Below are 12,884 nucleotides of genomic sequence, written 5' to 3'. Positions count from 1 at the left end.
TATCTCTGTAAACAGATAAAATCTGCCAACATGAATTCTATTGAAAGAACAAAGCAAAGATGGTGAGGAAAACTCTTACCATGAACTGCCCTTATAGATTACATTTAATGGGAACCTGTAAACGAATCAAAAGGCAAATATATCAAAGAGAAGACAAAAACTTTATTGTCTTTGGATCTTTTCTTGAGACTTGTCAGGGACTAACTCTCAAAGAAGTTACTGCATCTAATAAAGTCAGTATTATCATAACTTTGACAGTAACGATATCTATTAAGAATCAGAAACTAAGTAGACAAGAAGAGATCTCTGAGAATGTCTGCAAGATATAAATCACTGAGCAAAAAGCTGATTTTATTAGAAATATAAAATGTATGTACAGGAGGCATTGTTCTCTGATTTGTAAAAGCTACAGCCAGGATACAGTGTTTGCTAACATGTAAATTATAGGACAAACTAGCTTGTACCTCGAACAAAAGATCTTTATGGCGAAGGTACCAACTTAATACAGGAACAAAATCCAAAGCATCCAAAAGGTTCACTTGAAAATCTTGTGAAGTCTACAAAAGAATCTATATAACCTAATTATGGACCGGTGGCCGAATGACCATCCATATAACTGGTCATTTTTTGACAACAGTGATTATGTGTTGTTTGTCAATAGTATAATGAACAAGACTATACAGAGAAAGACTTCAAACCATCATATTTAGATCTGAAAGGTCATCCATTGGAATTTCAAGGCCCATGAAATCAATGTCACCATGCTCTTGTAATCCATCATCATCAATGTTCAGCCATGAACCCAGATCCTGCCCTTGGCTGTCATCTAATACATCTATTCCTGGCAGCTGCAGGTTGGACAAATCAATAGCATCATCCAACACATCCAAGCCAAACCTATCCTTTTCCTTTGCTTTGCTATTACTGTTGTTTTCACTTGACTTTGCCTCGGAAGGCAAAGTTGTTTTAGGTTGCTCCGATATCTTGCCAACAAGACCATTAACAGAAACAGACAGTTGAGTTGTTTTTTGCTTGGGCTTCGTTTTAGTTTTCCGCTCCCCCTTTTGATTAGATAATGTTGGTCGACCAATTTTATTAGATCCGTTTCTCGATAAAACCTCTCTGTTGTGCCCCTTTCCTTCCCTGTCTCTCTCACTCCTCTTCCCTTTTGTACTGCTCGATAGCGAACCTCCTATTCCTGATGGAGCACTTGATGGGCTACCAACAACATCATCAAGCAACAACTCCCTCTTCTTCATCCTGTTTGACCACGTATCTTCCTTAGCAGTAATTTGTTCCGACAAGTGATTAACAGGTGGAAGCACATCAGAAGGATTTGAGATGTGGCTATCCCCATTCTGACCCAAATGTAAAGTTCGAGGACTTGGCTGTGAACCCATGGAAGCTGCAGAAAACAAAAATAACAGTCCAAAATTGTCCCATGTGACTGGAAAACACAAATACAAAGGATAAAACAAAACATCACAGACAACAAGAACCCATAAAAAAGAGATTTAAAGAAAACACATCCACACATGAATGAATTCCAGAAGCAAATTCCGAGACATCAGAAAAAATACCTGAAACTCTGGCTTCCAAAGAGCGGGTTGAGGTATTGCCATACAACTTTGTGGATTCACCATCAGTAGGAGTATCCACTGATTGTGCACCATTTAGGCGGGCAGTCCCAGAAAGGAACATATCCCTAAAGGAGGGCTCACTGAAGCAGCTGTTTCCTGTAACTTCAAATTTATGACATCGCTCTAAAGTTCGTTTAACAAATGCTAAGGCAGCTTGCTTGGCCATTTTGCTACTGGAACTCTTCCCACCAGTGGCATTAGGACCCCGACAAGTCTATTAAATAATGCTGTGTTAGCTAACCATCAAATATATATCCAGAAGTTTTTAAACAATAACCTACCAGCCACCAGCATGATAAACAGTAAATGAAACAAGCTTCAAAAGGGAGGAAAAAAAAAGGGTTGCTGTTTCCCAAGCAACTACCAAACACCAGTTAAGAATAGTCTACAAAGTAACAAAATGGCTGAACTCCAGGATGAAAATTGCATGTACACACGCTGATTCAACTCACCCCTCAGTGATGTGCACAGAGGGAGGGGGGAGAGCTGAAGTAGCTAACTAGCAAACCAGAAAAGTACATGTGTTTAATCAAGGATTTTATAATTAAAATCATGTCCTGAAAACTACATATTTCAATTGTTTTTCTTCTGTTCATGTACTCTGATGACACCATTAGGGACATTTACACCACTCACACCTTCAGACTTCAGAGCAATGCTGACTTGCTGCATTTCTCCAAATTATATCCTCCTACTTGGGTCATGAGAAAAGTTGGCAAAAGGCCATTCATTTCATGCTTTGGGCAGACCTACATTGCCTCTCTATTAAACAACCTTTCACTGGGTTTCATCAAATCTTCCTGGAACAGGCATACCATATCAAGACAATTTGGACATGTGTTTCTCTAATTCTATCCTCCTACTTGGACCATGAGACGATTTGGTGAAAAGAACTCATTCCCATATTATCTCTACTGAACAGCCAGTCACTGGATTTGGTCAAACATTTTGCTAAGGCATGCTTTATGAAAAGAACTTGACTGATGCAGGAGGTTGATTTCTCTTCCCACACTATGTCATTGACACTATTGTAGATTACTCTTATTTACAATGACAGCATGAGGATGAACAGGTGTCGTATTTAAGGCAATTATCATGCCCTGTGATGATCAAGAAAAAGTAGTTTCTGAAAAAGTAACATGATTAGATTATGTTCGTTGCATTTGGAATTCTAGAAACTTTTTGATGATTCACAAGGATTTTACCTTAGGGCCAAATGGGTTTCTATTTAATGAACCTCGGTGCTAAATTTATTTTTGCTTAGGAAGCCTTTGCAGGATTTTCATCTGAATGCAATTCTCTACCTCTTGCTCAGATTGCCTTTTCAGATTTGAGTCTAATGGGTTATTGTTTCTTCACAAAAAATTTTTTTTTAACCCATCCAGTTTGGTGGGCGATGAAAAGTGAGAAGTATCCATATCCATGAAATTCAATTCTTCCTTGCACTACATGGATGTTGATCAAAGGGACCAACCCATTTTTTGGGGCAGTAAAGACCACTGACCAAAACAGAGGCCAGCATCATGAAGAAGGGGAAAAAAAGGTAGATTTTTGGCCAAGGACCAAGACCACACATATATGGACATTGTTATTTATGAGTAGCGATCACTCACAGCACTCGGTAATTATAGCTTTATAAGCTAACCAACTAAATAATAATACTTCGTGAGTTTGTGAAAATAATTACAAGGGTGACAATTACTGACAGCAAATTTCCAAATAAGCTACCCAAAAATCACACATAAATAATGCAATATGAGTCACCAGAAAATACAAAGTATGCCTCTCATTTACTCTATGCCTCTCATTTACTCTATCTATCACTTCTATCGATCCATAATAGCCCATTCTAGCCCATTTTCACCAAAGCATGTTTGCAGTACAACCCTGAACAAGTTGCAAAAAGTATTGTTCCTAGTTTAAGAGGCCAGTTCAGATATATTGGGCATCATAGCCCTTTGGTCCCCAGTCTCATTATACCAATATATTCATACCCAAACATGAAAAGAAATGTGAGTGTATGAAGTATAGGAAAGGAGAATAAAGTGTGAAAATTACCATGTACTTTTCATAAGCCATTGTGACGAGTTTGTCATGAGCACGTTGTTCAAATTCCCTATACAGTCATGTAGTATCATGAGTACATTGTGAGAGTTCAAGTGAAAAGGCAAAAACACACTTGGATTTATAGCAAGAATAAATTCTTTACTTTTCTTGGAGTTCTTTCATTTCTGAGGCATGTTTCAACAGCTTGTCTAATAAACCTTTCTTCCTTGAAACCTATCATAATAACAAACAAAACCATGAGATGACCTCCTTTAAAGAATGAATTCATTGCAGGATGGAAAGTTCAACAGTATGTTTCAATGCAAGCAATAGATTCATATTTCAACTTCCTACTAAAAATGAAGAGTTAAAAAATTCACCATTCTGTAGAATATTGAAAAACAATCATATGACATCAAAAGGACAGGAAAAAGTGGAAAACAAAAGAGAAACATAAGTCTTGCTTGACTTAATATAAGAGAAGTACCTGCCCATGTTGATTCTCCTCTAATTTGCTGATGTGCCCACAGATTCCTTCATCATCCATCGGCATGTCAGGCTGTTCAAGGAAGATTATGTAATAAATGGCATACATTAACAGATCTTAGTGCTGTTGCAAATACATTACATATGACATTCGAAGGCAATCCCAGAAACCATTCAGCCAAATCCCCCCGTGCTCCCACCTCCCCACAACTGAGAGAAAAGAAACTTTAAAAAGGGGGCAGAAAGAAGAAAGGGAAAAGGAAAATAAGCTCCAAAAAAACGTTTCATTTAAATCCTGACTAAAGAATCAAACATCTGAAGCCATTATGCTGCTAAAATTAGACGATCCAACACATTACCCAGCCTCTTGGTCCAAAGACAAATCAAATGCAGGAAAAGAATGATGAAACAGTGAAAAGAATAACGTTAATGTGGAAATAAACTTACCATTGATTCAGGAAAAATTCCCAGACTAAGAACCTCCAAACGAAGTTTTTCTTCTATCTTCATATTATCATATTGAAATTTGGAACAGGCCATCCCTGGTACCAATGCATGGTCTGAAAGGACACCATTTATGGTATTTCTGAAGTTTGAGTCAATACCCATGTTTGGGATGCCTGAAATATCATTATCTGTCTCATCATGGTCTGGCTTCCCACTCACCTTGCAACCGCTAAATGCAACATGTCCAGAAAGCTGAAAATTATCTAGGTGATTCACACAATTTGATTCCAACTCCTCATGTAGCTCGAAATCAGTTCCATATGCATCAAATTCCAGGTCTGCATTTCCAAGGGTACAATCTTCCTCTGAGGTCAAGGCTGCCAAGAGTAGCTGAGAAAGGGGAATTTCTCTATCTACAGGCATTAACTGATCTGGAAGAAGTTCTGAAGTCCTAGTTTCAGCAGAAAGCTCAAGCTCAACCTCCCTATCATGTTCAAATAACCCATGCCCATTAGGGACAGTACTGTAGTTGTTTGCATCAGAATGAACTGGTGTTGCTGACGGTGCAGTAAACACAATGCTTCCCTGAAAAATGAATCATATGGTTAAGGAAATTAATATAACTCGCAGTTTTGACAAGATTTTATTTGACAAAAAGAGGCCATCACTGGCACAAAATAATATAGGGTAAAACTTCAACATAATATTCAATAATCAATGATTATAACTTTGAGCATTAGAAAGCCATGAGTGCTGCTTGTAACATTCTATATAGAGTACAGATGCTCCACAGAGATATTACAGATAGGTAGAACCCTAAAAGAACTAGCACATATATATCTATGAATATGTTTGGTGAATATAAAAGAGAAGGAAAATTAGTTTTTCTAGAAAGAAATATATTATAATCCGTTATGTAGTTAAAAGTATCAATTTATCAAATATACATGTGAACATTGTCTAATGTGCAAAATAAATTAGATTCTAGCAAATTTAACAGATTGAAAGCATCAATACACTACTGCACAACATCCATTCCATGTTCAAAATCAAGAAACACAAATCTGAGTTCATTACCATTTTAATATCAATCAATCTTCCAAATTGTTGGTTAGGAGATGCAAAAAAAATTTATTTACTCCTCGTCTCAATCAAGATGAATGAAACCTTCATGAAAGAATACAGAAGTTTACTAAAAAGAGATTCCAAGAGTCAAGACTCCATACATGGTACTGCTGCAGGTGGAGAAGTATTTGTGAATGGCTGATAATGGTTCAATTTCAAAGATATAAACCATTTGTTATTGATTAGCAACAAGAGCTTATATCAATATGTGTAATTTTATCAATGGGCTTGTCATCTCCCTTAATGAAGAATTCTTCTTTCTCTACCTACATGCTGCTTCTGCTGAACTAAATGAATGAATCTTGCTGAAAACAAGAATATAATTCCATCTAATAGGAAAACATTAAAATGATAGAACATAGAAAGAAAGAAGTCCTCTACCATTTGCAACAATAGTCTAAACATTTTTGCAACAAATATCCACGAGTGATACTGCTGGATATGGACACAACCACTGAAATTTGATAAATATAGAAGTCTATCAACAATTTTGGACACACACACACTTAAATTAAATGAAGGTCAAACAGGACTCACTTAGCTGTATGATTAAGCTATTACTATTAATACATTGAATGATCATGGCTAAATTTATAAAATGCTGCTAAGTGGAGGTGGAACAATTTTAATGCATCCTACATAAACTAAATTGAAAAACAAAAAGCTTTACCTGTTGTTTCAAGTGAGCAATGTCTACATCAGATATAAAACCAAAGAATGTCTCCATTTGCCTCCAAAATGAGCTCGAGACGGCTAGGTCTGCAGTTACAATCAAATCAATTAACCAACAAAGACAGAATTCAAGCAATAAAAGGAACAAAAATTTTCAGTGACAAGTACCAGGATTAATAACAGCACTTGCAGCAGCCAATAGCTCTTCATGCCCATCTTCTGAACCAACTAAAAAAACCAAAACCAAAAGTAAATGGATGGAAAAGAAGAGAAATGGAAAGAAAACATTTTGGGTATCAGAAAATTATCTGAGGGACTTTGAAGTAAAGTACCAAGAAAATCTGCTGTTGCATTGACTGTTGTATTCTTTTGGCGTGTATAAGCCTTACGATCAGAGAGTTTTCTGGTTGGAGGACGGCCTGTCTTGCTGCACAAAAATATTTCTTGAAAATATGAGTTTTCAATCTGACATGCAGCAATGCTAGATAAAATGAAGACATTTGATGGATAACTAGAAAATTTGATGCAACATGTTGACCTTTCATTTTTATCAAAACCAAGTCTGGCACTTCTAAGCTGTTTTGCTGTTCCAACATTGCCCAGTTTCTCAACTGCTGCTGGCACAAGAGACCTTGTTGAAGTAAAACCCCTCCCAGTCCTCCCTTGCCTGCGAACACCGTCTCCAATATCTTCACCTGAAACCAGCTTGTTCTTTCTTGATGGAAGGCCCAAAGGTAATATCTTTTGAACATTCTGCCCAGCTTTCTCATCTATCTCATCAGACTTTCTGCTCTTATCTTTAGATTTAACCTCTGTAGCCCCTGATTCTTCACTCTCTGATAAAACAGCTGACGATAAAGTGTCACCTTTTAATTTAACTTGCTGAGGAGAATTGCCGCTCAAGCGCCTGGCAAATCCCACCCCAATTTCATTACCTGAAACATCAGAAACACTATCCAAAGTGGGACTTTCATCATTGTTAACAATGGGAACCAAATTTGTTCTTCTAGCTGTTCGATAGATCTTCTGTGGCCTCTGACCAGCCCAGTGAGCAACAGGTGGAGACGAAGACCGAGCAGATGCTGTGCGCTTGCGGTTGTTAGCTCCAACAGCAGGTGGCTTGTTCGTACAATGAGAGAGCTCCCAATCATTGGGAGCAGTTGCTCTATGGACAACTGGGGACAACTTGGGCATAATGCCTGAACCTGATCGGGGAGCCCGAATGGACGGATTCATTTTTGCACTAGAAGTGGGACTAGCAGAATTAAAATCATCCCGAACAGCCCTGAGCATTGTAGAGAAACAAAGGATAGTGAATCCATGCACAGCCTGATCAAACATATTAACGGTGCAAAAGAAGGGCTTGATAAATTAAAAGAAAGTTTCCTATAAAATATTCAAGGAAAAAACAATTCAAAGAACAAGAGATTTTCCATTTATCCAAAGAGAAAACTCCAATATGATAAGGAAAGAAACAGAGCTAAATGAATGGAATATAAATAACAACAAAGGTATGTGAATGAATGTGTTAAGGATGCAGTGCATACTTAGTAACAGCTCTGATATTCACCCTTTCCTTATCTGAACCAAGAGGGCGTTCTCTCCTATCATTTAGAAGAGAACTGTTCTCCAGGTCAGTCCTAGGGGTCATCGATCGCACGCTCAAGCCTGTTGGTTGTGAGATACCATCTATTTTTCCAACTCCAACAGCACCATTAGAAACTCCAGGCCTATAGAGAAATACAAGTTAATCTTGCCTCACAAACTGGAGATTGCAGGATGTAAAGCAATTACCAAAAGTATATAACCGAACAAATCTTCCTCTAAAGTTAAATTAAGCTGAAAACAAAAACAGAGAAAGGATTCTAACAATAATTTAGAATAACTGAATTTACTTTTGATTATTGTTTCAGTGAAAGCCATTTTGACCATCATGTGAGGCCAAAATCTGGACCAAAATCCTTTCACCATTCCCAGAACTAGTGATGGGTTTTGATCTTAGCAAAGAGTTGCAAGAACTTCACAAATCTTTACAGCTAGTCAAGCACATCATATACTAACCACATAATCGTTATAGCAATCCTCAATGACAATTACTTCCACAACTGAAACAAAAGGAAAATTGTATTATTGCAAAAAAATTCTTGATGTGAAATTTGAGATAACCAGTATATTACATCTCTACAAAATGTGTTTTTTATCTCCTTCATAAATAGGCATTCAAGGCGGTAACTGTGCATCTCAGGAAGGTACGTGTAACCAAATGTGCTTTGAATTTTATTGCTGTAAACTGAGTTGTTTTTCTTCACTAATTCCTTGAAGCTAGCCCATATAAGAAAAATACAGCACAGGAAAACATCATATATAGGAGAGATAATCACAGAAATTAAAAGAAACAACTACATTTTACCATAATGGTGTGTCATTTTTCTCCCCCTTTTTTTTAATTAACACGCCCTTGGCCCACAACAAGTAGTGTAAATGCATAAAATTGATGTTGGCTCCCACAAAAATTCTAGACCGTAGACTCAACCATAAATGGAAAGAGGATGATAATGAAAAGGAAAGAAACAACAGTGGCATAAAATAAAGATAGCATTATAATATCATGTGACAAACAATAGAAAACTGCATGAGTGTTTGATACAAATCCTCCTATTGGAGTAAAGCAACCACAAGGCTCAAAAACAATAACTAGATGATAACAGAGGTAGCGTAAGGAACTCAACAATTATGGAAAAATGATAACTAAACGAAATGGTAAATCATAGTGGGGTACGTTCACGGGTGCTATTGTAGTCATCGCATGCAGGTAGAGAAATAGATCACTTTCAGAAGGCATACCTGAACCCATGGGAATCAATATTCAATCTTGAACGAGCATCAGTACCAGGTCTTTGCAGCGCTCCCTGTTTTGATTCCCGATAGCCATCTGAGGGTTTAGTTGACACCATGTTTGAAGCAACATCTGGCTTTATCCCAGAACGCTTCTTCTTCATTTTTGTCTTTTCCCAACCATCAACACCAATTGATAAACTTCGATCCTCACCTTGAACAGCACCACTATTTGCAAGCCTTAGCATTTCCCTGTCTCTGTCAACAGTACCAGATGGCCTGACCAGAGCATTACCCTGCACATCCATCTTTATTAGTCAGAGCTTATGAGGTGATCTATCTTAAGGAAACTAAGACACGGGAAAGTTCATGACATTTGGAAAACCTGGAAGGCACCACTAGCATTACAAATAGGCATTGTAAACCAAGGCACCACAAAAAAAAAAAAAAAGTCTTATACTTCAGTTGTAAATAACAGGTGGTATTTAAACAACATAGCACCATCCCGTCCTACTTCAAAGGAGAAGAAGAAGAAGGGGTTCAAATCCAGTGAGATTCTGGAAGGCAAAGGAAAAAAATAAAAAGGCAAATTAGCTAAAACAGGCAGGCTTCCATGTAATATTGTGGGAGATATCAAAACAGGGTCAAATGTATTACTGCTAATTTACAAATGCAACCCAGAAAAGGTGATGATGTCTAATCAATAACCAACATGACAAATCATACTGAACTTTACAAGTTAATTAAATAAAACAATCATGAACAGGTAATAAAAGGAAGTTGCATACCCGCACATCCACCAAAGAAGTTCGTGTGCGCTTGTTTGGAACAATATTTTTAGTCCGTTCTTCTGACTTTTGCTGTTCAAGTTCAAAACCACTAGTGGCAGAATGATTTTGAATTCCCATTTTACCCAGGCTTGGAACAAGGACCGACCGATCGCTTGATACTGAAGCATTAGGCCTATCATTAGAATAACCTTCTAATCTAGACCTCTTCTTTGACGGTATGGTTGGGAAGAGCTTGTTGAATGCAGACAAGGCTTCAGTGAAAATCTTCACACGTTCCCTATTTATTTAATAGAACTTAATTAAACTAGTGAAAGGTACTATGTAAAATGCAAAATATTCAAAGAACTACCTGCCCTTGACAGAGCTTCCACGCAGACCATCTCTTACTCGCTTGATTTCTTCAGGTGAGGGAGACAATACCACCTTGCCTTTTGAAGAACCAGAAGAGTCATCTGCTGAAATTCCAAGAGCAGCATTCATGTGTCGCTTAAAGTCCCCTTGACGACTAGATTTATGGTCTGCAGCCACCACCTTTGGATCAAAACGCATGCATTGGAAGAAGTTCACCACATCTCCCTGCGCTACCACAGCACTACTTCGAGCCATGTTCGGGACAGAAGATAGGATTGGATTCTCCATACTCTCACGAAAGCTACTCGATCTGTCCATCTGAGCAGCTAAGTGGGATCCACGATGGCCACTAGAGTATATCGGCCTATCCGGACTATCAGAAGACATATCGAACTTACTAGATGTTGCCATTGCATCAGATTCCTAGCAAACTCTGTGTTATAAACCCAATAGACACAATAATGCATGAAAAAGTAGTAGTATTGTAGCACATAGAGGCAAATTGGAGTTCTAAAGACAATAAAGGATGATACACCTGCAAAGGACACAAATCAAAGGATAAGAACTGAAATCCAAGTTCACTTATAATATGATTTACAATGACAACTTGAACTAAAAGTCCCAACATGATCAGATTTACAATGACAAATTGCAGAATATTATGAGAACGAAACCAAGCTGAGATAATTAGGAGCATTGCACCATGCTGAGATTCATAATTCCACTCAATTACAAGTTCCTCAATTTAGTATATTTTTTCCAAGGTTTACAGGCATCAGCATTATGAGATTGTTACTTCTTAAAGACCATTTTTTTGAAAGGAAAAGTCCGACATAAAAACATTAATACCAATGAAACAAATGGTGAATGATGTTATATAAGTGATTTACTTGCCATATAAATGATTCATAAAATCATTGCATTAATAATTATTAGTGTTTTTTAGTATAAGTTTTCTTTTTGTGTAATCTTACTCTTTCTAATTGCAGAAAAACAATGATAAAATTAGAAATTTGGGATGATGGCTTAATTTTTCCTTAGGGTTAGTCTCCCATTTATCCATACATCCCTAATTAAGTCAAATTATTCATTGATGTAATCATATGGATTCCAATAGTCTTTCTGGCAAACTTTTTCCACCAAAACTAACAGATTTCAGACACGAGACTTGAATATAATCTCTAATTAAATTTTTAATGATAAAATTACAATGGCTAATATAATCTGCACTTCTAATAGGACCAACAAAAAAATCAAACTAAAAGAAATGGGAAAGAGAGAGAGAGAGAGAGAGAGAGAGAGAGAGAGAGAGTGGTAAGTAGCCTTGGTCTTGAAGATTGCAGCCTCAATAAATTACGCTTATTTCTCCACCAGTTCACCATCACGACACCATCAATTTAAGTGTAAATCAGTCAGACAAATAACACTGAGAATCTGTACTAGGTTTAGACTATACGAGACCACAAGTAAAAGGGGCATGAGAGACAGGTTTTGAAGGAGTAATAAACCAAAACTGTCAGGAATTTAATTCGGATTCCAACTTGATAGTAAAAGTAATATTTGGTATAAAACTGCAATAATAAAAGTACTAATTCTACTTCTACTTGACATAATAATAAATACTCAAACTCATGGCATTATTATTATTATTATTATTATTATTATCAAGAATAAAATACTCCTGATAATAACATAACTTGAGAGAGTGAAAATTCAAACCATATTGCATACCTCCAAATCCTTAATGGAATCACTCGAAGCAGCTGTGCTTTGCAATAAGACAATCATCTGCACAATTTTTTAACAAAAGACTATGTTCCATCTCATGATAAAATCAAACCACCCTTTCCCTCAGATCTCCTCCTTGTCTTATATGATCAGTAGACTTCACCGGATGAATTTTAACCAAGTTACTGCAATTGCAAATACAAATCCAGTTGACCGGATCTATCGACCGGCACCGATGAGGAAGAATCACGACCAAATATTATTGACCTGTTTGTCAACTCTGAGGTCGTCCCTGTTGCTTTGCTCACTCTTCAGCAAACAGTGCTAGCTATAAATGATACACTCTTTAGCTCACTCTTCTATTTGATCGGAGATGTTGGAAAATTCGGGAAATCGGAGTAGAAGTAGTAGGATTTTAGGGTTAGGGTTAGGGTTAGGAGATGAATTCGGTCTAGAAGGAGGGTTGATTTCTTAATTTCTTCGAGTTATTGTTTTCTTTTCTTTTTTTAAGTTTCATTTATCAAAAATTGAATGATTTTCTGTCATGTGATGAGCACATGATTGGATTAGCTATAGACAGCGTTGGTAAGCTAAGAGTAATTCCTTTTTTGTCATTCACTAAAAAAGTTTTTTTATTATAGGGATTGAACTGTGTGCCTGGACGGATTCAAAACTTTGACACATAACAATTTTACGGGATAATCTAATGGTATTGTTTTTATTCCAATTTTTAAAAAAAAATAGTTCTGAAAACATTTTGTGA

General features: G+C 36.9%; 1 protein-coding gene across 2 annotated transcripts; it reads right to left on the bottom strand.

The window, feature by feature from the left end:
* Positions 1-334: 334 nt before the first annotated feature.
* Positions 335-12,670, bottom strand: LOC133688315 (uncharacterized). 2 transcript variants are annotated; one of them, XM_062107749.1, is made up of 15 exons: positions 12,125-12,670; positions 10,392-10,928; positions 10,040-10,319; positions 9,261-9,547; positions 7,964-8,146; positions 6,955-7,701; positions 6,749-6,843; positions 6,585-6,644; positions 6,415-6,503; positions 4,620-5,204; positions 4,174-4,245; positions 3,850-3,920; positions 3,699-3,756; positions 1,581-1,854; positions 335-1,405 (listed from the first exon to the last, which is right to left on the bottom strand). In XM_062107749.1, exons 2-15 carry the CDS (start codon positions 10,802-10,804, stop codon positions 693-695), a joined length of 3,927 nt encoding a protein of 1,308 aa, XP_061963733.1. In that variant the 5' UTR covers positions 10,805-10,928; positions 12,125-12,670; the 3' UTR covers positions 335-692. The 2 variants fall into 2 exon arrangements, with proteins under 2 accessions (XP_061963733.1, XP_061963734.1); XM_062107750.1 differs by having other exon boundaries at positions 10,392-10,826.
* Positions 12,671-12,884: the final 214 nt, after the last annotated feature.

Source organism: Populus nigra, chromosome 3, assembly GCF_951802175.1.
Source record: "Populus nigra chromosome 3, ddPopNigr1.1, whole genome shotgun sequence".
In the NCBI taxonomy this organism is placed as follows: domain Eukaryota; kingdom Viridiplantae; phylum Streptophyta; class Magnoliopsida; order Malpighiales; family Salicaceae; genus Populus; species Populus nigra.
The sequence above is the reverse complement of the archived record's forward strand: the minus strand, read 5'-3'. Positions and strand labels throughout refer to the sequence as shown.

What these genes read in the sequence shown, in the direction of transcription:
- LOC133688315 (XM_062107749.1), bottom strand. Translation starts at nt 10,804, where the DNA reads ATGGCAACATCTAGTAAGTTCGATATGTCTTCTGATAGTCCGGATAGG. An exon ending in GGTTTTGATAAAAATGAAAG is followed by an intron (nt 6,844 to 6,954) that starts GTCAACATGTTG and finishes ATTTTTGTGCAG; the next exon opens with CAAGACAGGCCGTCCTCCAA. An exon ending in TGGCTTATGAAAAGTACATG is followed by an intron (nt 1,855 to 3,698) that starts GTAATTTTCACA and finishes ATTATTTAATAG; the next exon opens with ACTTGTCGGGGTCCTAATGC.